The sequence below is a fragment of the Pteropus medius genome, unplaced genomic scaffold (genome assembly GCF_902729225.1).
Source record: "Pteropus medius unplaced genomic scaffold, Ma_sr-lr_union100, whole genome shotgun sequence".
NCBI lineage: Eukaryota > Metazoa > Chordata > Mammalia > Chiroptera > Pteropodidae > Pteropus > Pteropus medius.
This window is the reverse complement of record NW_024340692.1, coordinates 16,678,098-16,705,799: the sequence shown is the minus strand read 5'-3', so window position 1 is coordinate 16,705,799 and position 27,702 is coordinate 16,678,098. Positions and strand designations below refer to the sequence as shown.

At 41.9% G+C, this 27,702-nt stretch overlaps 1 protein-coding gene across 2 annotated transcripts in view; it reads left to right on the top strand.

Moving 5' to 3' along the window:
- The window catches only part of APBA1 (amyloid beta precursor protein binding family A member 1), a 189,903-nt gene that overhangs the window by 146,908 nt on the left and 15,293 nt on the right, over nucleotides 1–27,702 (top strand). For both annotated transcript variants that reach the window (XM_039837616.1, XM_039837532.1), the window contains exons 3-8: nucleotides 5,047–5,142; nucleotides 9,169–9,208; nucleotides 12,531–12,676; nucleotides 23,099–23,185; nucleotides 23,680–23,865; nucleotides 27,472–27,651. In XM_039837616.1, the coding sequence (XP_039693550.1) occupies nucleotides 5,047–5,142; nucleotides 9,169–9,208; nucleotides 12,531–12,676; nucleotides 23,099–23,185; nucleotides 23,680–23,865; nucleotides 27,472–27,651 (735 nt within the window). The remainder of the gene's footprint in view (nucleotides 1–5,046; nucleotides 5,143–9,168; nucleotides 9,209–12,530; nucleotides 12,677–23,098; nucleotides 23,186–23,679; nucleotides 23,866–27,471; nucleotides 27,652–27,702) is intronic.

The window sequence follows — 27,702 nt, the reverse complement described above, 5'->3', positions numbered from 1 at the left end:
TAGATAGGGGACCCTTTACCTCTAGTTTTAGGATGTTCTTATTATCATGCTGTCAACTTTTGCAGATTGTAATCCCTTCATGCAAATGTCCAAGGGTGAAAGAGGATTAAGGGAAAGAGCACAAGTGATAATTCAGTCCCTTAATCCTTTATCTCTTCCAATTGAGCTCAGATATAGGAAGTGCCTAGAGAGTGGTTCTTCACTGAGAACCCACAAAGAAAACACCCTCTGGATAGAGTAGGTGCTGCTTGTCATCAAGCAAGGCTCCAGTGACTGGTCCCTGCTCTTCAGCTCCTCTATCACTTCCCTTCCTTTGTTGCCTGTACCTTCCTCCTTTCCCTGTTCCATCCTACTTCATGAATACTGCAGTTTTCAGGATTCAGCTGAAGCCATCATCTTCCCCGTGAAGCATTGCCCGATACGCACCCCTTCCCACCTGCAGAATCGATCCTGCCCAACCCTGTGTTCCTACTCGCAGATTAATATCTTGGCCGCCTGCCACAGCCCTGCCTTCACACGCCAGCCTCTTCCCATTGTCTGGAAAGAGATAGAGGACAGGACCATGACACCTCTTTCCTCTTTGTTTCCTGACCCAGTGTTAGGAACACAGGAAGGCACTGAAATGTCTGTAGAAAGAATAAATGAATAATAGTTACGCATGTGCTGATCTTCTCCCCTACAAGCATAGCCTGAAATTTTCATCAGCTAGTTGTCTGTCTCACCTCTATCACCAGCAATACAGTATTTTCCCCCAGGAGGTGTTTAGTCGGAATTTAAATGAATGATCTGCTTTCCCTTTGGACACTTTAGCATCCTTCATCCACCTCTGATCTAAGAATGGGACTATCCATCTCTCGTCTTGGCATTGAAGAACCCAAATCTTAAAGCTGAGAGCTCTGCTTTGTGGCACCCCAGAGCCGTAACGGTCAATTCAGGTCATAGTGGTGGAGACTCTGCTAGAACACAGTCTGCAGAAGATAAGTCGCGGAGCTTAAGGAGACCACCTGTAATTATCCCAAACAGGGAGTTGCTGAGTCATCTTTGAATACTACCCCCACCATTGCCCTGTGTGGCACTTACCTTTGTGAATTTCTAAGCTCACATTTGCTTCCCATAATTGGTCTCATTTGCATCAATCTAGTAACCCAGAAGGCATGAGACTCCAGTCAGAGATATATGAAATAATAAATTCTACTTTTGTTTCATATTTCAGTGGTTAAATTTGCCTCCAGTATTTTCTTTAAAAGTATAAAGAATTATCCAATTTCTAATTTTCTCTCCACTTTTGAGAGTGACAAGGCAGAAATTAGAGGTAGGAGGCAAAGAGCTTTTAAAGCAGATATTTGAGATGAATTGATACCAACACCTTTGTTCAAGGCTCCATGGAGTCTGTGTCTGCTCAGAAGGCGTTTGTCTATCGTGACCTTGTCAGCAAAGGTGTGGTAAGCAGTAGGCTTCCACTAGGTGGGGTCCTCTCTTGTTTGAGGATTGCTTTCTACTTCAGAAGAGCTTTGCCGGACCTAAGGTCAGGGTCTTCGCAAACAAAGACCATTTCTCTAATTCAGAATTCAGATTTTGGGGAGGGAAGACAACAACAAAAAATTCAGATTTGATGTTTTACACAAAACAGCAAAGGGATGCTGCATCAGAAAGGGCTTTACCATTGGCCACTAAAATACATAAAAAACAGCGGTGGTTGATCTGCTTTCTGTGCAAGTTGGAAAACATGGTTAAGCTGGAAACTTACATTGAAATCATTTATTCACTAAACATTGACTGAATGCCTACTATTTATGAGACCCAAGGCTAGGCACTTGGATTATAAAGATGAATAAGACAAGATCCCTGCCAGAGAGTTCTTGGGGGAGGGCAGAGATACACAGAAAATAGATAATTACAAAACCTGGCACATGCCATCAGGAGAGAAGAGAATGCACTATGAGTGAGAAAGCTTCAGCAAGATGTATCTCTTGAATTGAACACAGGAGAGAATGAGGGGGAACTCTCTGGGTGGAGGTAATTAACTGCATATACAAATGGAAGGAAACATGAATGAGCTTATTTGCATGCAGCAGGCTAGAGCATCCATTGTCTGAGGGGAAGTGGTCCCTGATAAAGGTTGGTGTAGATCCCACGACAGCATCAGTGAGGGCAGTGCTCACTGCAGTTGTATTTGTTTTGTTTTTTTCAGTTACATTTGTGCCTCTTTTCCAATATTCCATGATGATGAGTGTCCAGCACTGGTCATTTGAGCTACTGTGGGGTCTGACCTGCCTCTTTCACATCCCAGACTACTGTCTGCAGTTTTCTCATATCATCCCAAGATTATCTGGTGTCCATAACATTGTAAAGAATCCATTTTTAGAAGATTTGCAACAGAAAATAGTAAATAGGAACTGTGAGACTCTTTCGGAGGATTGTTGGTTTTTTAATGAAGGTGTTGTACCGCCTTCAAACCAAATAATTAAAAAAAACAGCCGCACTACCTTCGCAAGAGACTAGACTCTTAAAATCTTTGTGACAGAGAAAATTACTTGGGGAGAGGGGAAAAATAGACAAATATCTAAGGAAGCTCTTCAGATTTGAAAATTATATTTTAAAGGCAACGAATTATCATGAAGACTTTCTACATTAATTTTGAGTAGGCCAAACATAAAGCTAACTCAGCAAGTACCCATCAACTCTCTTGGGTGCCAAACGGAAAATTATGTGTGTTTCTTTTTAAAGGCATGGAGAGCTATTTTCTTCCACCCAGGGCTTGTGGAGCCTAGGGTACTTAATGTCTGCTATTACCCTGTGCCTGTCCTCCTTGCTTTACTGCGGAGCTGCTGATTTCTTCTACATGTGAATGTTTTAGAGGCTCAGGGGTCCTCACCTTCCTGCTCAGAATCAGGCCTGTGGGCTCCTGGGAAACAAATCCAGGCTTCCCAGGAATGGGCTGGGACCACACACGTCTCAGTGTGAAGAGTACTGCATTGTACCGCATCCTCTTAACGGTTCATTTGGTGACTCCTGTGTTTCCTGTAATTCAGACTTTTTGGAAAAGATTTATTTTTTTTTATGATTTCACATACTACTCACCGAGGTCCGCCTTGTATATTAACATGCCCCCTTGCCCTCCTCAGCACCACTGCTTTGTGGAACATTCTTCTTTTCCACACAGAGCTATTTTACTGATATTTCTGTACCTCAGCTTCCCCAAGGGGGCCAGTCCCATGAGATCAGATGAGATTCAAGCAACCATTAGTGTTAATTTGTTTCCTTTGCCCAGGATTTACCGCTCCTCCCTCAAATCCCCACACTTCCTCAGAGAATAGATCTTTGTGTGGGTTCTGTTTTATGTCCACTATCAAACATCAAACTGTGAAGCAGTGTGTTCTTATTCTCAGAGGACCATCGCTGTAGAATTCTTCAGCATCCCTATGGCTCACCTGAAGATTCCCTTCATCTCCCAATCCAGCAGCATACAGAAATGTTTGGGTATCAGCAAGGGAGGATTTTCAGAGCCTGGATTAGTCCTATTCCTGTGCTTGCCTGCTTGCTTTGGTCATTCATTCATCAGATATTTATGGAGCGCATCCTGTGTGTCACATACTGGCCTGGAGCATCATACTTCCAGTAGGGGGCCTGTCTGTGCAAGGAACCAGAACCTATCACCTGAGACAGTAGCACACCTGATGAAGACCATACTCTCGAAGCTATTTTTCTAAGCCTTATTTTTTTTCATTAAAGATTTTCTTAACTTTTAACTTACGATTGACATACAATATTACATTAGTTTCAGGTGTATAACATAATGATTCAACATTTGTATACCTTATGAATAAGTCTAGTAACCATCTGTGACCATACGTAGTTATGATATTGACTACCTTTCCTGTGCTATACATTATAGTTCCATGACTTATTTTATAACTGGCAATTTGTACGTCCGAACCTCTTCCCTTTTTCTACCCATCTCTCTACCCCCTCCCCTCTGGCAATCATCAGTTTGCTCTGTATCTGTGAGTTTATTTCTGCTTTATTTTGTTTATTCGATTATTTTGTTTTTCTAGATTCTACATGTAAGTGATAGCATATGGTATTTGTCTTCCTGTCTGACTTATTTTACTTAGCATAATGCTCTCTATGTACATCCATGTCTTTGCAAATGGCAACATTTCATTCTTTTTTATGGCTGAGTAATATTTCATTGTGTATATGTACCATATCTTCTTTATCCAGTCATCTATTAATGGACACCTAGGTTACTGTTATATCTTGGCTATTGGAAGTAATCCTGCAGTGAACACGGGGGACCATATATCTTTTAGAATTAGTGGGATTTTTTTCCTTTGGATAAATACCCAGAAGTGGCATTGCTTTACATCTATCATTTAACAAAGAATTTTTGAACTTTCCTAAGAGTAACCACGGTAATGTTGTTTGGATGCTGAAACTTCTCTAAATTTTCAGTGGCATGTGGATTAAATCAGACAAGATATTTGAAATCTGAACTGACTGGGAAAATACATGTCGATTGGTTTCCAGTCATCATTCAGTCCCAGCTGCCTCTTTAAAAATATATATTGTAATTTTTATGTTCCCAAATAATCTTGAGTAATTTTATATGACATTTATTACCCAAAGTCTTTGTATCTTTTAATAAGAAAAAAATTTTAAAGCCCAAACATTCGCATATCACTATTAGCTTTATTCATCTAGAGCTTTAAATTTGATGTTCAACTTTTACTATATTTAAATCAAATTGCTATATATTAAACACTTGGCCTAAGATGGGGAAACTGAGCTCTAAGTGCTCCTTTGAAAACATGGCAGGAATTTAAAAGGAGGCTTGAGAAACCTGAGCGTTTTATGTACAATTGGCAGCTCCTTTCCAGTTATACATAAAACGCTCAGGTTTGTCAAGCCTCCTTTTCTCCCCGCTGAAACGTTTATTCAGTTGTGTGTGGCTTTCTCCTCTCTCCTCTGTCCCTCTCCACAGGTGGGCACTCACCCAGTCCCTTAGCTTCTCACTGTGTTATTTCTCTCCTTGCTGTGTTCCAGTCTCCATCTCCAGGCAGTTCCTCGCCCCTGGGTGCAGAATCTTCAAGTACAGCCCTTCATCCCAGTGACCCCTCGGAAGCCTCCACGAACAAAGAGGTAGGATGGTGTTTTGTTTCATAAGCCATCAGCTCATTTTTTTTCCATTCTAATTCTAGTTTATGCTTTCTCCAGCCTCCCACAGAGTTTCTGCCCCTAAGTACCCTGGGGAGAAAAATTTTATTTTCCCCTATCCAATGTAGAATTTGGTGATTAAAGCCGTGACATCAGTTTGTGAGCCACTAGTCACAGGTGTCTAATACTCTTTTATTTCAGGTCCAAGTAAAATATCTTTCATGACGACAGGGTGACCACTTGTCCTGTTTTACCTGCAGGGGTTCTAGTCACACTTACTGTCCAACAGCACACCTGGTGAGCACCCCTTCTCACTCTCTAAAGCAGTGCTGCCCAGAGATCTGGCCACCGCAGTGGAAATGTTCTATTTCTGTACTGTCCTCTATGGTAGTCACCAGCTACGTGGCCTGTGGGACAGAGGACCTGAAATTTCCCTTTTATTCAGTTTCAGTTAACTTAAATAGCTACGTGTAGTTAGGGGCTCCTGTACAGTGCAGCCCTAAAGTGTCCCTTTGGACAGCAAATCATACTGTTGTCCTACTTAGGGAAGCCAAGCTGAGTTCTGGCAGAGAAAATACAAGCAAGAAGTTGCTGCTTGCTCCCTCTGAGATTTCTAGGGCTAAAAAGGGCAGACGTTTTTCCCTGAGGGGAGACACTGCCTTCTCTCACACTGTCATCTTTTTACACTCAGCTAACAGCTACCCACCCCACCTCTTTATAACCAGCATCAGGTAAATATTGGCCTGCGTCATAATCTGTGTGGGCCCATCTTGCTCTAAATATAGATGCTGCCTAATCAACACGGAGGATATGCGTTAGAAAGGTAAGCCACATAATGAACGGTTGTCTCATTCTCCCTCCTCTTGCTAATAATTTTGTGTTAAATGAAATAGAAGAAGGCAATCTCTTCGAAAGGGAGATCACTCCTAAAGGGAGCGTTAGTTAAAATGTACCTTTAAAGTATCAGTGACTACACATACATTTGCCACTAAATATTCATGCAGGGGAGAAATATTTTTTATCAGTCTATTCGTATTAAAGCAAACAAACATAAGGAGATCGTCTCTGAAACAACATTAGAATTTAGATTTGATGTATACTTTGCCCTCCACTGGCCTTGATCCGCAGACCCTAGGCCATAGGAACAAGACTAATGGGATCACAGTTTCTGCTGCCCCTACATCCCACAGCTTTGCCTTATACTTTATTCATAGCACACGGAGAGGTGAGACCAATTGCAAGAAGGAAAGAGTGACAGCACAAGGATAATAGCAGTAATGAGAGTTGCCATTCCTTGAGCATTTACACTGTTCAGGCACTAGGCCAAGCAAATCACAGAGTCTCATTCACTCCTTAAAATAATTTTGTGAGGTAGGAATTATTATCCTCGTGTATTAGTCGAGGAAGCCGAGAGGTTGAATAACTTACCTGGTGTCCCAGGGCTCACAGCTAGTGGGCTAGGATTTGAATCCAGAGCATATGTGAGCCCAGGCTCTTAACACCAGGATCTGTTGTCCTTGGGGTGAAAACTTTTTGCAGGTCACACACTGCACAGACAAGGTAGCTCGTATGTCGTTATTCCAGTTGTCAGGCCTCCAGGCTTTGCACACAATTAGTGTGACTTCCTAGAAAACCCCAAAGGTTGTGGCCTTTATCTTCTTGAATGTGACTTTATTAATTTTTGAGTGGTAAGATCAGCCAGTGTTCATCTCTGTCCACATGTGAGAAAACAAAGGGCTAATCAGACATCTGAATATTCAACATTTGATTATTCATCAGATATAATAAGCAAGGCAAATTTGTTAGTTTTCTCGGTTCCTATAGGACTTGGCACATGTTTCTGCATATTCTTAGAAATAATGATGAAAAATCCTCTTTGTGTGCAATAATTAGAGATTCTTTCATTTCACTAAACTGTTTTCAAAAAAATTTTTTTATTACCCCAGAGACTAATGAAAGCTAGTCATAAGCTTATGAATAGAGAATAAGTAAATGTAGCAAATGCCCTCCATTGTGGCTCTAAATAAAACGGCAGTTTTTAGAGCTTTAGACTGAAGTAATTCTTCTGTAGCTTCTGCTAAAATCTGGACACTGTCCTTGAGATTGGCATTCAGAAAAGTATCCTGATAGCCCAAGGAAATCTGAAGTGGCTTCATGCATGTACTTGGAAGCTTAACCATTTTGGTGAAACAAAGTAAACCCTTATTACTCCAGACCCCTGAGGACAAGGACAGGGAGAGGTTTGGGTAATAATTTAAAAATCTTTGGCTCTTATGAAGAAGCTAGCTTCTATCTGCATACCCTGAAGTTATGGGTTGTTTTTCTTTAAACCAACCAGAATTAGACTTGGCTTTTGGCCCTCAACTGGGCCTGTCTTCTCACTTGGATAAATAGAAAGTAAAATTAATGTGAAGCACCATTGAATTTGGAGTTCTCGTTCCTCCAATCCACATACCTTGGCTTTCACTTGGTGTGCATTTTTCCATGAATGCATCAGCAGCCAATAACCTTTTATTCCTGGTGGGCTTGTATCTTTAGTTTCTTTAAAACGATCCCTTCTGAAGCTAGAACCCCACCCTCTGTGGTGTGAGCAGCTGTTTCATCCCAGTGGGCATCTCGGCAACACGTTTGCTGACAGGCCGCCCTGCACAGTGTACCATGTGATCACTGAGTTCCTGTCATTGGCCTGAGTTGAGTGAGATTGCTAAAATTAGGTGTCTTTGGATGCCTCCAATTTTTCACATAACAGTTAACACTGCTGTTTTTTCTAGTGCGGTACAAGTATTAACTAATTAATCACCCCTTTGTATTCCCATCTTCCAAAGGAATCACACGGTATAAAGTTCTGTGATATGGAATCGTTCCTCATGACATCCCAGCCCTCAGGCAGGGCCCTTCACCCTTCCAGCCCACCAGGCTTCCCAAAGTATACCCTCAATTCTAGTCAAGCCGCTGAACAACTATGTTGTACCAGGTACTCTTTTTCTAAGAATAATTTAAATGCTCACCTAACGCCTGGTCGCTTCTTAGCAATGACAGTCTTAGGCTTCCTGAGAAGGGAGGGTGGCCATGCACACCCTACTTTTTGCCCATTTTACGGACTCTCGTCTTTGACATTAGCTCTCTACTCTCCTGCAATGCTCACATCACCCTGCCATGGACAGATCAGCTATAACTTCATTACTGGTTGAAGGAGGAATGAATTTCCTACCCTTATGCCACTCGGAGTTATCTCTAGGATAATTTGTAAAAGGAACTAAATGGTAAGTATTGCTCTGAGAGCTAGCATTTAAACTGCCATCCGGTCAGATTCTAGAAGGTTTCTAGTTGATCACATCTATTTCCAGTGGTGCTGTTGGAATACTAACCTTTGCTCCAAGGTGTTACTTAATATAAGAAATTCCAGGGCTTTTAATTTACTCCTTTGTTTGTCGTGTTTTTATTTTGAAGTAACATGAGAATTACATATATAATGGAATTTTTAAACTAAAATAAATCAGTAATAGATGAAAGGAAGAGATAAAAACTCTAGTAAACATTTTTAGCACAGTGAAAGATCATCGGAAGCAAAGACCTAAAGTGGAATAAAATTCTCTAAGAGAATTCTTAATTTCAACATATAATCTTATTGTTAGCACTTTCATTAAACAGCAGTTTTTCACTTAGAAACCCAGTTTCTTAAGAATACAGATTGAGTCCTTTGTATTGCTATTGTGGATTATGAATTTTGGTCTGTGAGGTATTTTTTAAGCCGACCGACATCTCTCTGGTGTGGAACATAGGATTTTTAGGTTATCTAACATACAAACGGACGGTTCTGGGCTTTAGGTACTCTTTAATAAGAAATGGAAATGTTTATTTACTCTGTACTTTCTGTAACCAAATATGGTTGCTAACTGGTTAATATCCGCCATTGGAGATGTATTTATTTTTCATATTTCATGGATGGTTGTGTTAATGCATTTTTCATCATGCTTTGCCCTTTTTGAAACCTCTTTGTCTTAATTACAGTCAAGAAAAAGCTTGGCTTCATTCCCAACCTACGTCGAAGGTAAGAGCTGAAAAGAAAATATTGAGCACTGAGTCATTCATAAATCTTTTAGCTTCTGGGGTATTTGAAGCACTGGGCTGGAAGACGATAGTGGGGAAAGGCCACAGAGCCACTTAATTCAGTCTTAACAGTCTTAGAATCTTAGACTAAACCAACAATAGCCGTGAACCTCTCAAAGATCTTCCCTGCCTTTGCTGCTTCTGTCCATGAGAACCTGAGGCTAGGGTGGGGGCTTTGCCCTGCTTCGTAATGGTCATATTGGATCTGAAACCCAAGTCTCCTTGCCTGTAGTCCAGTACACCGCTTACATCCATAAAGGACCGTTTTAAGTGGGAATGAGCTTTAAGGGAGAAATTTTGGTCGTCTTCATTTAAAAGAAAAAAAAAAAAAGACCTTCCCAGTAATTCCTGGCTCTCTTGCTTGGATGAGCTAGTAATAGTAACATTTATCTTCAAGGTACTGCTCTAAGTACTTTGCATGTAATAACTAATTGAATCCTCACATCATCTTGTAAAGTGGGTTTTATTATTATCCCCACCTTATGTGTGAGAGACTGAGGCATCGAAGGGGTGAGCAACTTTCCCAAGATCACACAGATAGCAAGTAGCAGAGCCAGGCTCGTGAACTGGCAGTCTGACTCCACACTTCTCCCTGCATTCTCTGCAGGGCTGCCACACACACAGTTGTGCAGGTTATTCACTGCACAAGTCAAGGGGCCTAGTGGGGCCAAAACTCAGTCCAAACTAGGCATCCCAGGTTAAGGTCAGGCCATACAAATGGAATGCCTCTTTCTCATTCACATAAAGGCGTTCCCTAGCTGGTGGTGACATTGATCCTCTACCAGGAGGTTGTCTGATGCTTTCTCAGGTAGGGTGGATTGTCATTTCCTTGAAGGAGGATTTTAATGGGCCCAGGCATCACCCCAAGGCCATGTCTGGCCTTTGGATCCTGTGAGTAAATGGTCAGTGTGTTCCACTGCCTGGGAATGAGTTATCAGGATTCATAAACCTCCTTGAATCTTTGGGCCTGAAGCCCAGGACAAGCTCAAAGGTTTGTTTCAGTTACTCCAGTTTCTTTCTTGAGTAACCTGTAAATTATTTTCATCACTTTTGCAAAGCTCCAAAATTCCACGAGAGCATCTCAGGGAGTTTTTTGGGAGTTTGGAAACTTCTCGTCCAGTCCTCTGGGCTTGGCATTAAACATGAAGGTGAGAATATAATGTGTGTCCTTGTTCACCCGCAGAGCTACACAGGGGCTTCACTGAAAGGAAGAACACGTCCCAAAGGACAAAACGAAACCTGCAATTCTTTGACTTAGGACCATTATAACTTTAATTTTTTAAACTTTTTAATAATACACTAACATCTGATCCTAAAATGAACTGTGACATTAGGGTGCTTTTTTCCTGGGTGTGATACAGTGACAGTGATATTTGATTATCATTAGTTTCCCTGGAGGACAAAGGACATAAGATTATGTCTCAAATGTGTGTTATTTGGGTCCAGTATTTCTGCCTCTTGGTTTGACACTTATGCAGTTGTTTAAATATTATTTGGATTGCTCTGAAACATATCTACATATCCACACTCGTTATAGTCAAAGAGGGACCCTTTCAGTGAGCAGAGCTAAATCAGAGATGAATATATGAGATTGGAAGTCTTTGTAGAGAGGTAATTAATTTTTATTTCTTTGTACATTTATTATTTTCACAAAATAAATGAAACATTTTTAAAACTTACTATCCCAGGTGCAGTCTTTTTTCTCAAGACCTGGTTGGCAAAAATGATTAAGTAACACTATACATCTATCATAGGAGTTCATAATAGAAGAATGGTAATGTTTTATTTTTTGGAAACCATAGTGTGAGTCCAAATTTGTCCATATTTTATTTTAGTTAAATTAGTGTTGCCCTTCTATACAAGTAAACCATATATTGTAAATAACCTGAATCCTTCTCATATCTATGAAAAGTTTCAGGAAACATGTGGCTGTTGAGATGAATGTAAATTACTGGTAGTGGAGGCAGGTACCACTCATTGTTTGTCCAGAAGTTTTCCCTAGAATGATCGAGAATAAGACAACAGATTTCCTTATTTCGTTACTACACAGATGTTTTGTGAAGGCCTTTACTTAAAACAAAGTTAATTTCTTTGTTTCAGCCACCACCTTAATTTTAGAAAAAATGGATAGATTATTTTAAGTCTGTACCCTGATAAGTAGCTTATCATGGGAAGTGGCTATTTAAGCTCAAGATGAGCTTCATGTTTAAGGATGAAAATTAAAACCATTTCAGATTAGCTCTCCAAGAAAAAAAAGCAAATTGTTTCCATTTCAAGGTACCTAATTTAAGACCCCGATGTTTTAACTGTGGGTTAAAATGTATATTTTAGTCTCCCCAGATAGGGCATTCAAGCCAAAGAAAATACATGTTTTCATTGCGTAATTACAAGCCTTTCTTAGTGCATCTGGTGTAAAGTTATATATTAGTCCCAGACATGTTTTAATTTCAAGTCTTGTTTACAGGTGATTATGATTAGAATTGGCTTACCTCTATTTTAAGTACTTAAAACTAAGGTTTGATTTAAAAAGCTAAACGATGAAACAAATTCCAATTTTCCTTGGAATTGATCTGTATGCGGATGCAGGCCCTGGAACATTATGGTCTGTGAGTCAGCAAAGTTGGCGGGATGAGACCAAAGTTTTGGGATAATATTATCTGCCTCCCAGAATCAGAGTCAGAGGCTATCATAGGAATCCAGACAAACTGAAACAAATATCCCATTTTTCTGATTTATAAAATTTGTTTCCCCCATCATGGATAAAAGGGAGAGGAGGAGGAGATATGAATGCGTGGCAAGTCAGGGAACCACTTAGCTAACCATTTGTCAGACAAACGTTCATTTGATACCACTGGGTTACAGATGCTTACAAGGTTACAGAACACAAGAGAGCCAGAGATGACTATGACATAGTCCTTGTCCCCAAAGAATTCAGTCTAACAGGAGAAACAACATCCTTCATCACTGAGCTTTATGTTTTGTATTTACATAAATACTCACTTCATTTCTCACAGTAAAAAGCATGGGTGAAATAAGTTACTCTAAGAACAAATTGTTTCTTCTATTTGAAGTCGAGGGTGAGCGAAGGCACCTTTCTGTGCCTTAGACTGGCAGGTTGACACAGATGCTCAAGAGTCTTGGGAACTGGGACCCCTGTGCCAGTGGTGAGCAGTGTGGGGTGGGGGTTGTTATGCCGGGTATTTGGCAGGGTCCCTCACCCCCACAGTGGCTTCACTTACCACCACCGTGGCTCTGTGTTATAGTTCCTGGACCTTGTGACCCCGAAGACTTAATCGATGGAATCATTTTTGCTGCCAATTACCTTGGCTCCACCCAGCTGCTCTCAGATAAAACTCCCTCCAAAAATGTGCGCATGATGCAGGCCCAGGAAGCAGTGAGCAGGATCAAGGTGAGAAGGGGTACGTGCTCCGCGGGGGTGGTGGGCAGAGGTGGGCACCTGAGCTATCCATAGCAGCTGCCCCACACCCCACGTATCTGGAGTTTAGAGAAGAGTTGATGGGGATGACATGGCAGGCAGTGCTTGTATGCGTACATGCTAACAGTTTTAAGTGGCAAAAAGATTTCCTAAGTGCACTGGAGTTCTTATGTAGAAATACTAGATATTATGGTTGTCCTTAATGGCCAATTTTGAGAAAAAGTTTGAGAAAAAGTGATCACAAACTTTGAAAAGTTAATACGATAAAGAATAGCATTTTGAGTATTATATCTCCGGTGTGAGAGGTGTGTCACTGTATTTACACTGACAGCTAGAGATCCGTAACTTAAACATTTCGCGTTACAGTGTGGTTCAAACTAGGTCCCATTGCTTTCAGATAGGTTGATCCTGTTTGAGCTAAATTGAACTGGCTTGCTTCAAGTAAAACAAACCATTTGATCAGATCTAACCTAGCTAGTCTGAACAAGCCTGAGCAAGGCTAATCCATTTTAAACTAGTTTGAGCCCTTCAACCTGTTTGAATGCATTTCATCAAGATTTAAAAAGAGCGAGCTAGAAACAACCACTTTCATCTCATTTAAATCATCCTTGAACTAGCTTGAAACAGTTAGAACTAGTTTGATCCCATGGAAGTGCAGAGCTCTAGACTCTCCATGAGCCCAGCACCGCCTAGAATTATAGACAAACCCAGGACTACAGGGACACATAAAGTACCATCATGTCACTCAAGTGTCATTAAGTGCCACCAGCACCAAAAACATTGGGCAGCCACATCTTTGAAACCCAGAAGCAGGTATTTCAGGCAAGTTGGGATAGGTTAGTACTCTCCAGAACTGGTTTTATCCAGTGTCAGCTGGTCAAAATCAATTCCCTCGTCAATAAACCATTCCCTTTTTTGTATCTCCTCACTCACACATTCCCAAGTTTCATCCTCGTGTTTGTGTGGCAATGTGGAGTGAGAAAGAAGCGCAGGTAGAAGGTGGTAACTGAGAGTCTTTAATCTCTCGATCAAGGAAAAAGTATTTCGTGAGCGCTTAGCTACTCAGGAGTGAGGGAAAATGGTGATTTATAAAGTGAGATCCTTACTCTCAAACTCAGCAACACAAATGAGAAATGAATTAATCCAGAGAACATATACCAAAGAGGAGAGAAGGGTGTCCTATACTAAGTGCTTCAGGAGTGCGGAGGAGGCCTCGACAGGTGAGAACAGCACCTGACAGCTTGAAAGGAAGAGTGGAAGCAATTCACAGCAGTCCTGCAGAGCACAGGTGGTGCTTCTGGTCCACTTCTCTGGTGCTGCTGTCTTCTCCCAAAATTAGCCTCTCTTGTGATGATTGACAGTAGGAAGGTCCACTTCCTTCAAGGCAAGTCCCAACCCCTACCCACAGAAACGCGCCCTATCCTGTGGTTCCCCACAGGACAGTTCCATGAAAACATAACAGCGTGACCTTCATACCTTCTAAGTCTTTCAGATTCAGTAATGCTGGTAGAACATCAGGTTCCTGTTGAGCTGCCCACCCAAGCTTGGCCTAATTCCTTTTCACCATCATCCCTTATCATAAAGTGGTGATGTTACTACTGCCAGATCTTCCCACTGTCATCCTCTTAACTTAGGATCTCCCAGGCACAGTGTTCAAAACAAGAACATACAAACCTCTCTGAGAATACAAGCTGCTTCTCAGGCACCATCCCATCTTATTTCATCCAGAACAATGACTGTTAAGAACAAGGTCTTTAGGTTCTGACTCCTCATGTCCCATAGTTACTAAACACAGCATGCTATGATTTTGTTAAATGAACATTTGTTCAGTAGAGCCCTGGGGTGCCAGATGGTGAGCAAAAGAACAGAAGAGAAATTAAGATATAGAGAAGTTATTACTCACAGGTCCTGGAGAAAGTCCTGGAGGGACCACATGGGGAAGTCAAGGCAGAGTGCAAGCAAAGAGAGGCAGGACCTGGGCACATGCCTTTATTGGGGTCCATGGGTGGAATGTTAAGGCCAGATGGGTCAAGTCAAACCAAAAAGCATCAGGGCACAGAAGAGGAAGGCCCCGGGAGGTGGGGGAGACTATTGATCACAGGGCTATTGGAGTCATAGCAGGAGCTTACATTTGTGATTCTGTGGGCTGTTACCTAGGGAACTGACTTATGTGAGGGGACTTGTGTCAGTCTAAGGCACATGCCAGGTGCTTGGCCATTACTGAGGCAGCAAGACCATGGAGTAGCTCAGCTAAACTCTCAACACAGCACTTAGTTCTCCAGGTTAGTGGTGCCCTTAGCACCCCCAGGGTTGAAGGAAGCACCTCACTCACTGGGGACCGCCTCCAAAAGGGATGTTTAGAATGGATGGCGGGTATTTTTAGTTGCCGCAGTGTCTGGGGGCATTTTTACTGGTGTTAGTGGGCCAGGGCCAGAGATGCTGGACAACATGTAGTGTCCAGGATGGGGCCACACGATGATTTATCTCCTCTAAGATGCCAGAGTACTCCTGCCCCCCGCCCCGCCCACAACGTCCCCTATTAAGAAACACTCCCAGGTCTCATTTAGGTGAATCTCCGGAACAAAGCAACGATTTGCCCCCTAAAGAGTACTGCAGACCCCTGAGACCGAAAACTGCACGTTGCTTTGGGGTTCATTTTCCCTGGGCTCTGTCCATCAGGTTTCAAACATGTTAAGGTTCAGGTTTCATTCCGAGCACCTGGTAGTCCGACTGGTAGCCCTTGACTCCTACAGATAGAGTTTCTCTGTCTTTCCACTGTGGTATATATGTGGTACTCAATGACCTGGAGGGGAGAGCAGGCACAGGTGCAGCTCCTGGACATAAAGTAGTGCCTACGGTAGACTACAGCATCCGGTCCCAAGCCCCCCAGTGCCAGTGTCCTGTGAACTACGGGCAGACCTTGTTTTACTGTACTTCGCTTCATTGTGCTTCATCGACGTTGCCTGTTTTGTAAATTGAAGGCCAGACCCCCCACCACAGCCCACTTTATTTCAGCACTCACTTTATGCAACGGTCTGGAGCTGAACCCACAATATCTCTGAGGTATGCCTGTGTATCTTCTGATTTCCACAGTGATATCTGAGAGTGTTTTTCCTTCTTCAAAGTTCAGATCCCTAATAAGAAACCAGAAAATTTACTTTGAAACTTCAAAGGATTGGTATCCACAAGTTCCACTGTTCATGTAAACAAAAAATGAGATGGCTTCATTGATCAAAACAAGCAGGAATCCATTTTAGACCTGCCTAGAGCGTTGTAGACATCTGGAAGCTATATATTTATTTTTTACTGCAAATTAGTGTGAGGAATTCATTATTGAGTGTTAGGATTAAACGGTTACATTTCATGTATAAGTATCATTTTATAGTGTGCTTTTATGCATCTGAAGGAACCATTCCCTGTTACTAAATATTTTCTGCCTTGCGTTCCTTTTACATCCATTTAAATACCCGTAAGATGGCTTCCCTTTATAGCCAGCCTGATAACTTTCAAATTGTAAGTGGAGCCGGCTATATTCAGACCCATGGCTTATTTCCACACCTCCCAGAAAGGTACTATCGATAGCCAGCACAGAGACTTCATCTCCTGCGGAGGGAACCGGGAGATGAGAGCATTTCTCCAGATCCGTATGGGACGGTCTCAAGGGAGGCATGCACTGTGGTGCCTGCATGTACCTCAGAGACATCTTTCTGTAAGGGTGGCAGTGCCATGCTTTTTCCTAAAGAGAGGCTGACCTTTCAGGAATGCGTTTTCCAGACCACCTCCAGAGAAATGCAGAGCAGAATGAGGCCACAGAATTTATAGTGTCCACTCAGGAAGGAAGGAAGAAAAGCTCTGTGGATTTTTATTTGGAAATCCGTTTGGCAGTATCCTCACCACAAACTGATAAGTAATTTCTGCCTCAGTGTTCTCACCTAAACAAAGGCAGAGGAATTTCCTCCTTTTGTTTCAGGTTCCTTCCTCCTCCACTCCCTGCTGGGATCCCATCTTGCCCCTCTCTTTCCTCCACCTGCATCCTCTGACCTGGTGGATGCGATGGATGGATGCCGTGAGACCTACCTCACGGTGAATCCAACCTTGACGTTTGCGGTGCTTTGTCTCTGAGCAAACTCTAAACCTGAATGGTTCCTTCAGATGCATAAAAGCACACTATAAAATATAGCCAGTTCCATTTCAAAGCAGTCTTTAATTTCTGTTCTATTCACTGATTGTAGTGTCTGTCACTCACATAGCACCAACTGTACACTAGAATTGAATTTCGATATGGGATTTACACTTAGAGCCATAAGGATTACAGTTTTCTTAATCTAGCAAAGAATTTACAGATGCATTTGCCAAATGGGGAGAGAATTTGAAGTTGTAGTTTAGCCAGGTGTTCTCTACTTGATGTGAGAAGAAAACAAAGGAATTTGGCTCAAAAAGCAAACCGTTCCTGTGCACATCCCCATGATAGGCTTCTTAGGAGATAAAAATTAACCAAGACCCAGTCCTTGACCTTGAGAAACATGCAGTCTATTAAGGGAGTCAAGAAGAGTGTTAAGGTAACAGTAATACAAGGCAGGCCGAGGAATCTGAAATTAAAAGGCTTTTCCATCTACCAAAATATAATAAATAAGATGTGTCTGAATGCAATAGGAAAGTTAGAATACATCTGCCATTTTTTAACTTTTTTTAAATCATCTTTGGACCTTCCTTCATGTGCCTTTCTGTCTTTGTTGTTCATCATCTTTGAGAAGAAATAATATCCTTCCAGGAAGCTCCCATGTAACATCAGAAAGCACAAGAGCAGTGGTCCTCAAAGTGGGGTGTCCGGGGTCCCAGCAGCAGCATCACCTGGGAACTTGTTAGAAATGCATGGTCTCGGGCCGCACCTCAGTCAGAAACTCGGAGTAGGGCCCAGGAGTCTGTGTTTTCGTAAGCCCTTCTAGAGATTCCTATGTACACTACGATTTGAGAACCACTGCCTTAGAGAAGGGTGGGCCATCCAGTGTGCTGGAGCATCTGTTCTCCAGCTTTGCCCTGTTGCTTTCCAGTCAAGCCGAGTGCTTCTCACTGGTAGGGTTTCATTGGCAAATAAATGAAGACTCCCTGCAAAATACATCTCTTTTTTGGATATTTGCCACATATGTTTTCCTATTAAAGACTCTTTGAAGTCCTGTACTAAGGAGATTTAATTCACTTTGTTTAACCAGAAGCCTCCCATAGTTATTTGAACAGAGAATACATTATCACTGTGTGATGCCTGTTATGTAAAGTCTTGTTACTAGGATTCTCTGGAACACGTTTTGGGAGAAACTTCTGGAAAGAGCTTTGCCCTTCATGCTATCAGTATTTAAAATACCCTAGATGGAGTACACCTGAAATTTAATATAATATTGTACGTTAGCTATATTTTAATAAAAATCTTTTTTAAAAAGTTAAAAAGGAAAAAAGTATACAGTTGATAACATTAAAAGCAGCCTTATTTATTGATCGCCCAAGGCAGTTGTTATGTACTTTTAAAACAAGTTGGATAATAGGCTGTTTACATATCCAAAACTTCTAATGCAGTGAGAAAATAAATTATCCTCTGTATTAACCACAGGAAAAAAATTATTTCGTGAGCTTGCACTCTGTTTTCTAAAACTTAGGTATTTGAATTTCAAATAAACCCCAATTTTAGATGACCATGTCTTAAGGAAGAATTCAAAAATATCATGATTATATCTGTAAAATGGGAATAATAATACTTGTCATATCATGCACATAAAGCATTTAAAATAGTTTCTGGTATGTTGAAAGTACTCAATAAAAGTAACTACAGTTATTTTTTTAAAAATGTACCCTAGGTAAAGACACCCCCCGCCACACACACACACTGTGGGAATCATGCTTGAACTGCACCTGGAGGTGCAAACTTGGAGCAGTGCAGCTAGCTCGCTTGTCTTCCTCTCCCACTACGTCTCTGTGCTTCATTCCACCCTCATTCCCACTTCATTCTCTGCTCTTCAAACGGAAGACGAGGTGACCCGCTGAACCTGCCTGAGCTGTAGGAACTGCTTCATGTCCGCGCAGAGTGTAATATACATGTCTCCATTCTTTCTAAATTTGTGAAGCTCATGTAATTAGCTCAAAAATATTTTTTGACATTTTTTGGTCCGTGCATTTTTGTAAAGATCATTCATTATCAAATATTCTTATATCTGTCCTGTTCATTACAGAAGATCAGATTTTTCCATTCTCTTATGGAAAGATTTTCTTTAAATGTCAAAAACTGTGATTTAACTGTAGAATCAACATTTCTACCGGTATAGCTTTGTCTCAGCCATGTGGTTTCTCATCTGACTTGAAAAAGTCTATGGTTGATAAAAAGGATATTAATACTTACAGCAGGCCTTTCACATACATTCTCATTTACACCTTAAAATGGAGGAGGTGGGGAATCCTATGAAGTAGGTATTATTAACCCCATTTTTCTGGCAAACAGAAGTTTATAGGTGAAACACTTGCCCAGATCAGACAGCTAGCAGTTTGGGGTATAGAGTGAGACTTCCAAATTTGAAAGCTGTGTGATCTTGGGCAAGTTAATTATCTTCTCTGTGCCTCACTTTCCTCTTCTGAAAGATAGGATGATGTAGTGCCTACCTCACAGGGTTGTTCTAAACTTTTACATTGATAGATATGAAACACTTAGAAGGATACTGTCAGCTAGGAAAAGAAAAGTTACAGTCAGGAGGCTCCCCAGTGTGAATAACATAGAGAGTCTTAACAGCAGTTAACACTCAATACACATTGTGGATCAAGTGATTGGATGGGTGATGCCACAGTTTATGTCCTTGCACACAGCCTGCTGGGTAGTAAGCCATAATCAATTCCGTGAAATGCAAGGATTTAAATGGATGTTGTCATTCCTCGCTTTGAGATGCATGCTGGCCCTGTGGTTCTCTTAGACCTCTCTACTACTCCAGTTTCTCATTCTGGCTCCAACCCCATCATCATTTCCAATGTTATACCTAAATTTTCAATTATAATTTGTTCTGGGGAACTTGAATATCATAAGTGATTTAAATATGGTATTTCTCTAAGTGAATAAAATATTTTTAACTTCATAAACATTATTTCAGAATGTCTTTCATGAAACTCGGTCCGCCTTTTGGATCCTCTTCCTTTTCACCCATTTCAGTTTAAAAAAAAAAAAATGGGGCATTCCATTGGCGGCAGACTTATTTTCCTTTGAAAGGGCCCTTTCAGATCACCATTCTCTGGAGTGAAGAACTTTGACCGACAGCTGTTTGGTTTTGGTATCAAAAATAATGGAAATTCCTATGTTCCCGCCATATCATTTCATATCATGTCATTTCAGGAGAGATGGTAGAAAATAGAAAAACTTTAGGATCTCACAGCAGTCATTTATCATAGGATTAGAGGTAAGAACTTCCTCCGGCAGGACTCTCAGATTCCACATAGTAAATGTGTGGCGTGGCGTAGCATCAGCATGGGGCCGCTCCTCAGACGCAGAAATATTTCCACCATCATGCACGGCAGTTAGGGTAACACTTGCAGTTGATGCCTTTGGACTTTTCCAGAGCACATTGTTCACTGTGACCACCAGTAAGAGTTATGGGGTGGCTGCGTGGGAGTAGGCTGCCCTAGTTTCCTGGGTGTACCAGAGATTAGCTCTTTGGTGTTTGAGTGGCTGACTCATCCAGTTTCTCCACAACGAGATAGTACAGACAACACATTTTAGTCATTAATGAAATAGAGATATGCTGCTGAGAACAAAAGAGGTTTCTACCAGGTGAGTACCAAGGAATGTGAAAGAGCAGACCTTCCTCCACCCCACCCCCATCACCAAACAGCGTTCTGGTTTGGCCATTGACTCACCATTATTTGTACAGAATCTGTGTGTATATAGCAAGCCTTACTAAAAGCCAAGAAATTGCATCCTGATATAGGTAAATTATAATCATATTATAACAAACACAAATATAGTGCTTAAAGTGCACCAGGCACTGTTCTGAGGCCTTTGCATATATTCATTTTATTCTCAGAACAGCCCTACTGAGGTAGATACTATTTTTATCCTCATTTGACAGATGAGTAGACTGAAGCACCGAGATGTTCAGTGGCTTGCTCCGAGTCACACACCTAGTAAGGTAGCAAAGCCAAGATTGAGTTTTAAACAATTCAGCCCAAGTCTCTGCTTTTATCAGCTATGCTTTTACCTATGAGAAAAGAGAGGAACACTACAACCATTTCTAGTTAGGCGTAGGCTATATTAATATTACACAAATTTAAGGCAAGAAGTAATACTAGAGATAAAGAGGGACAACAATAAAAAATCAGTTTAATAGGAAGACATAACATCTTAAGTATGTACGCCCCTTATAACATAGCTATAAAATGGTAAAGCAAAAATCAACTGAAGTAGACAGGGACAAGTCCATAGTAACAGCTGGAGATTTTAACATACCTCTCTCAGTAAACATTAGAATGGGCAAACAAAAAAAAAAGATCACCAAGCACTTAGAAGATTTGAACGATATTCTTAACCAGCATAATTGATCTCATTGACATTGATCGAACACTATCCCCAGCAATTGAAGAATACATCTTTTAAAGTCTACATGACACATTCGCCAAAGTCAGTTGTGTTCTGGTCCATACAGTTAAAGAGTCAGTGAATTTCACAGGGTCGAAATCAGAGTATTCTCTGACCCAGTGGAATTAATTCAGAAAAGAGTAACAAAAAGCTAACTAGAAAAATCTCCAAATGTATTAAAATTAATAACACAATTCTAAATAATCCAAAGTTCAAAGGAGAAATCATAGTGGAAGTTAGAAAATGTTTGGAATGAACATTAAATTGCAACATATCAAAATTTGTGGGATACAGCTAAAGCAGTGCTTACAGGAAGATTCATAGCTTTAAATAAATATATCAAAAAAAATTTTATACCACTAAAGTTTTCATCTCTCAAAACTCAAAAACAATCAGCAAATTTAGCCCAGAGAAAGTAAAAAAAAAAAAGAAGTATAGGCTGAAATTGGTGAAGTAGAAAACAGGCATACGATAAAATCAACAGAACCAAAAGTTGGTTCTTTGAAAACATAGATTACAGTTAAGTATAAGAAGTGACACAATACATTTCCTTCCTTCCACCGCCCCTACCACCTACTAAATTTTGAGTTAGGAAATCCATTGTCTCTAGAGTGGGATTTTTTTTTAAGTCCTCCTCCCACAGAAATGCTTTATACCACTATCGGTATTAGTTTGTCAGTTCCCTTTTCAACTTTGAGTCTCTGCAAATTCTTTTCTAACTGTTCTCCTATCTCTGTTTGTTCCATGCTAAGCAGATGGCCCAGAAATTAGCCAAAAGCAGGAAGAAGGTGCAGTACAAACAACTTCATCAGCTTGGTGTTATGCCTGTTCTTTTCATTTATTTATGTTTTGCCTTTTTATTATTTCGTGTTTTTATTTTCTGCATCCAGCAAGTTTTTGTTCAGATTTTTTTTGAACCGCCCCATAAGCCAACGTTTCTCAAAACTCAGTTGCCTAAAGTGGCTGTTTTCTGTTGCTCATGAGTCATTTCACTTCAGAGGAACAGCAAGGAGCAGATTGGAGATGCTAAATGAACCATCCAGTAGTGTGAAAGTTCCCACCATTCAGGAGCATTAATGCGGCAGGGACTTGGGTCTGTTCAATTATAGTCATGTTTGATTTGTGGATTTCTCAGATTGCTGGATGCAAAAAAGAAAACTCGCTAATAACCACACATGTTCAGAGTTAAGCCTTAAAGTGAACTAGACTGATGCTCTTTTTTGGTTGTGGAGCTTCTAGGTGCTTATGAGCTACTTGTGGGACGTTGAGGCACTGGGGCTCTTTCTTAGTGGGGCGGCTTCAGGGTACTGCTTCTGTGTTGCTATGTTGGTGTGTGAACATGAAGACCCTCTTACCAGAACTGCATCCAAGTGACTTTGTTTGCACCTGCTATAAACATTGTCCCCACCACTTGATCAGGGGCAGACTCTGACTTCACTGAGGTCCTGGGGTATCAGTCACTTGTCTTTATTCCTTCAGTCTGTTGGGCTCTGAAACCTTTGCAGAAAGGGCCATTCATGATCTGTGTTCGTAAAGCCAAATCTACCGCAGTGAATTACTGCTTCTAGAGGGGAAGCAAGGGGGAGCTGTATTCTTCCCTGTAACCTGGAGATACTAACCCTCATTCATGTGTTCACCTCTGTGTGGTACCATCAGCTTTGGCAGCCTAGTTCTGGGTTCTGCACTGCTGTTCTGGTGACTGTGTCTCAACGCCTCTATGTGAGAGTGACCATGCTCCCATGCGCCTGCGTCAGAGGAATGTACTAAGCTTTCCCTTAATGCATTTTTCTTCTCAGGCTCCTGAAGGGGAATCTCAACCAATGACAGAGGTGGATCTCTTCATTTCTACGCAGAGAATCAAAGTATTGAATGCTGACACACAGGTATTAGCTGGCTGTCACCTCTCCCAGTGGTGAAACCTAGCAGTATGACAACTCAGAGACTGTGCCCCTGTCTGTAGAGCAGCTGTCCCCAGATGCTGGCTTCTATACAGGCTAGAAGGTTCTGTCTGCAGTGCCTGCCAAGGGAGGTGGGGGCAGAGGGACCTTGAAACTGATTTTTTAAAAATTGAAGGAAAAAACAAAACATGAATTTTGTTTGCTAATAATTCTGATAAGTTTTTTACCAGAAGATTCACAAACTCGAACAGATTAGCCTTTCAAAATCACACACACACAGGAAAACAAAATGCAAGCATCACATGTAAATTTCATTTTTTTTTTTTACTTCCCCACCAGAGAGTCTACTGGTTGTAAAATGATTGACATTTCTTTTCACCTGCTACAGACCATTTCCTGGGTAATTATTAGCCAAGGGAATAGCCTCCAGGCCTGGGTGAGTGCACTGGACTTAGCATCCTCTCCCTCCTGCCCTCCAGGAGACAATGATGGACCACCCTCTGAGGACCATTTCCTACATCGCAGACATCGGGAACATCGTTGTGCTGATGGCCCGCAGGAGGATGCCTCGCTCTAATTCCCAAGAGAACGTGGAAGCCTCCCACCCATCCCAGGATGGAAAAAGGCAGTACAAGATGATTTGCCACGTCTTTGAGTCTGAGGATGTAAGGGTGGCTTTTCCTGATTTCCCTCCAGTGACCTGAGCTGCCCCGGGGTGCCCAGATTCTCTCGATTTCTCAGAACCTGAATCATACACACCAACTATGTGTCAGACAGTGTTGTAGTGCTAGGGATATATGGCTAAGTAAAGCAGACTAGGTACTCATTATGAGGGTTGTAGGGAGACAGAAGATAAATATACTTAATGTAAAATTAGGTAATGGGAAGTTTGATAAAGGAAAAATAAAACTAGATCAGGGGACAGAGGGACAGAAGCTGTTTCAGGTAGAGCGATCAACAGAGCCCTCTCTGAGGAGGCAAGATTTGAGCAGAGACCTGAATAGAGTGAGGAGAAAGCAAGTAGAAGGGCCCCGAGGCAGGGGCCCGCTGACGTAGCTTGAGGAAAAGCAAGGAGGCCAAGCTACCAGAGAGCTTAAAATGAGAGAAGAGTGGGAAGTGTTCAGTCAGACCCGTGGGCGCCCGAGTGGGCCTCACCTGGGCACTAGGGCATTTGGGAGGACTGCCTGGGGGCTACAGGAAAATCAGGTTCGCTGCCCCTCCCCACTCACCTACCTTCAGTCCTTATGAAAAGCAGCTGCTCCCCCTTTCACAAAGTTGGTGACTCCTAACCCCCATCTCTCTAGGTGATGAAGTCAACAGAGAAAATTAGTTTATAACAGAGATGGGGCCCGTTCTTCCATTTGCCCTTCTTCCCCAATTCTGCCTGAAACTGCTGGTGAGGTCACCAGCTTTAAGCTGCGTTAGCTCCCAAGGAGCTCCCAAAGCTTGGCAGGCCTCTGAAGCTCCCTTCCAGGCTGGAGCCACAGCCCCACAATGGTTTTGAACTGCAGAGCCCCGGAGAGGGCCATGTCAGTACTGTTGACCGTGTTAATTATTCCTTCTGCCACAGTTGAATAAGCTCTGTTTCTCATATTGAGCAGAGAGCCCTTAAAACTTAAAATTGCCTGTGGTTGCCTTTGTTCCTTAAAAGAGGCCATTTTTCACCAGGAGAGAGTTCATCTAGCTGCAGTAAATTTCCTCCCTCCAACAAGTAGGAGTCAGAGGCAGACTGCGTTTCTCTGGGGAACCAAAACTGTCACAGCTGCAGCCATGGAGAGGAGAAGGCGCTTACACTTTCTGCACCATCCTTTTCTGGTCTGGTTCTCTAGAAAGCAGCTGTGGGGACAAGGTCACCGGAAGGCAGAGTTTGCAGAACCTCTCTCCGCCATTCTCTCTGCTATTCCTTTAAAACCGAGGCCAAACTTGTAAACTGGGAGAAAATGAATTTTAGGAGGTTCTTGGAAAGTTCTGAAAGTTAAATTTAGAACCGTATGTGTCCTGCAAGCCTGCATCCTGCAGGCCAGTGAAAAGGCAGGGTTTGCTCTGCTCACCAGGCCAGAGGCTGCCTGTATGCACAGATGTACAGGTGATCCCTCCGACACCTCATCTGCTTGGAGCCCCAAGAAGCGTTTTTTTTTCCTTGGGGTTCATGTTGGGGAAGATGATGAGAAAATGGAGAACAGGAGTTAGGACAAGTGTGGACCTACAGATCTTACCCCTTGGTTTCCTAAGCAGAGGACAAAAATGGAGTCTTGGCTCCAGACTTGGGAAAACTGGATATGAATCCGCCTCCACATGCTGGCTGTGTGGACGCTTAACTTCTGTAGGATGATATTGCCACCCTCTTCGGGCTGCTGTGTGGCTGTGTATAGATATTGCATAAACACCAGCAGCCGGGGCATTTGCCATGTGCATCCATACATGATGGTCAGCAGGCTCATATGTTTTAGTTCATCTGTCCACTTGTGCCTCTGATGCCAGAAGCAATGCCTCACTCCCTTTTAGTTTTACATCAGGACGCAGGGTGGTGGTCCTTGATGTGACTTGTGGCACATGAAGTCACCAGATTCTCAGTGTAAGGAAAGTTAAGCATTTCTTTTCCCACAACCAGCCACAGAGAAAGTACTACTATCACTGTTAATTAGCTGCTTTTCACAAAAACCAGGGAAGGTAGGGAAAAGAGAAGAGGTTAGAATTGTATGTTTTAAAAATTTCTCTCTAGGGATTTTGTTTGGATTTGTTGTTTTTCTACCTGTCTGTCCAATGGGGACAATAAAACAGAATCACAATTCCAAAGTCTAAAGAGCTCTGAGAAAGGGATTTTTGTAGTCAATTTGTTGATAAACCTGCCCTGAACTGCCATGAGGCCATTTATAGGATTTGTCTACCTTACCATGAATCTTACGCATTTTGTTGCAGGAATATTACTGTGTTTGTTGATAGGACACGTCCCTAGGCTCTAAAAGGGTTCTTATACAGTGTCTGATATAAGCACGCTGTTATCCTTCTAAGATCTACAATTTTCTGAATTTTGAAACAGCCTCAAGAGCTTAGAAGGAAGATTTGTGGACTAGTCACACTTAAGCATCAGTCATAGGCTCAATGCGAGGATTTTTCATGGTCCTTGTAAAGCATTGAACACAGCACAGGCACGTAAGTGCTCGGTTGCTGCTGGCCGCCCCAAGTCATGATGTTGACGGATTCATGCAGGGAAAAGTTATCAGAGCCCAGTGCAAAAGGAGGAACAGTGGGAGCAGAGTTCCTGTCCTGTGAGCTATGTGACATTTGAGTCTGTGGACCTCAGTCTTCTCACCTAGAAAATGCACGGTTGGACTAGGTCACGGTTCTCAGCGAATATTTTATAATGTCCTGTTACCATCCTAAAATGAAATTCATAGATAATATAACCTCCCCGTTTGAAAATATTTTTACAAAATAATATAACTCAAAGGAGAAACCAAAGGGAACAAGCTAAAATAACATTGTACTTACAACAATATGTAACTGTTTGGGCTCAACCAGTCCAGGAGGAATAATGGAGTCATCAGGTGCTTACACCTACTTGATTAATAAGTTTGGATATGAGAATACAGTATTTAGCTAAATATTGTAAACACATTATATTCGACATTTCGAATTAAGGGCTAACTGAGAAAACAGGTAAGTAGATAGATACACACACACGCACACAGAATTACCCTATAGGACAGCAGACGTGCAGGCTCATAGCGATGTGATTTGTTGGCCACCCAGATCAACATTCATGCTAATGAGTTTTTAGTCATGAAGCTTACTCCTAATAAAGTGCTGGACAAAACAAAATGCCCTATTCTCTCAATTTACACAATACTTGTGTTCTTGGAGCATTCGGTGTGTGCAATTAAAGTCTTTGTCTTTTAATATAAATTCAAGTTGAGTCCTGGACTCAGATAATTAGACCCAGGGATTACATATGTATGAATATGTAGTGGAGTATTTGAAAATTGTGTAGGACATAGAATGATTCATTGTGTAGGACTGTCCTTTGCATGGTTGTAAGTATAGCATCTCTGACTCCTGTCCACTGATTGCTTCTAGTTCCTTTATGGTTATTGTTGTAATCAAAACTGTCCCCACTAATTTTGAAAATGACCTCTGGCAGACATTAGTGCCCCATGTAGACCCACTGGCCTCACTGATCCTTAGGGCTCTGTGGTCCTCTTGGGACTCAGGCTGTTCACCAGCAGGGCTGCCCTGTTGACCTCTGTCTTCCCTCTCTGGCTGTTTTCTAGGCCCAGCTGATTGCACAGTCCATAGGGCAGGCATTTAGTGTGGCATACCAGGAATTCCTCAGGGCCAACGGGATTAACCCTGAAGATCTCAGCCAGAAGGAGTATAGTGACCTGCTCAACACCCAGGACATGTACAACGACGATCTGATCCACTTCTCCAAGTCGGAAAACTGCAAAGATGTAGGTACTTTCCTGAAGCTGTTCTCCAAGCTGGGCCAGGCGAGTAGTGCG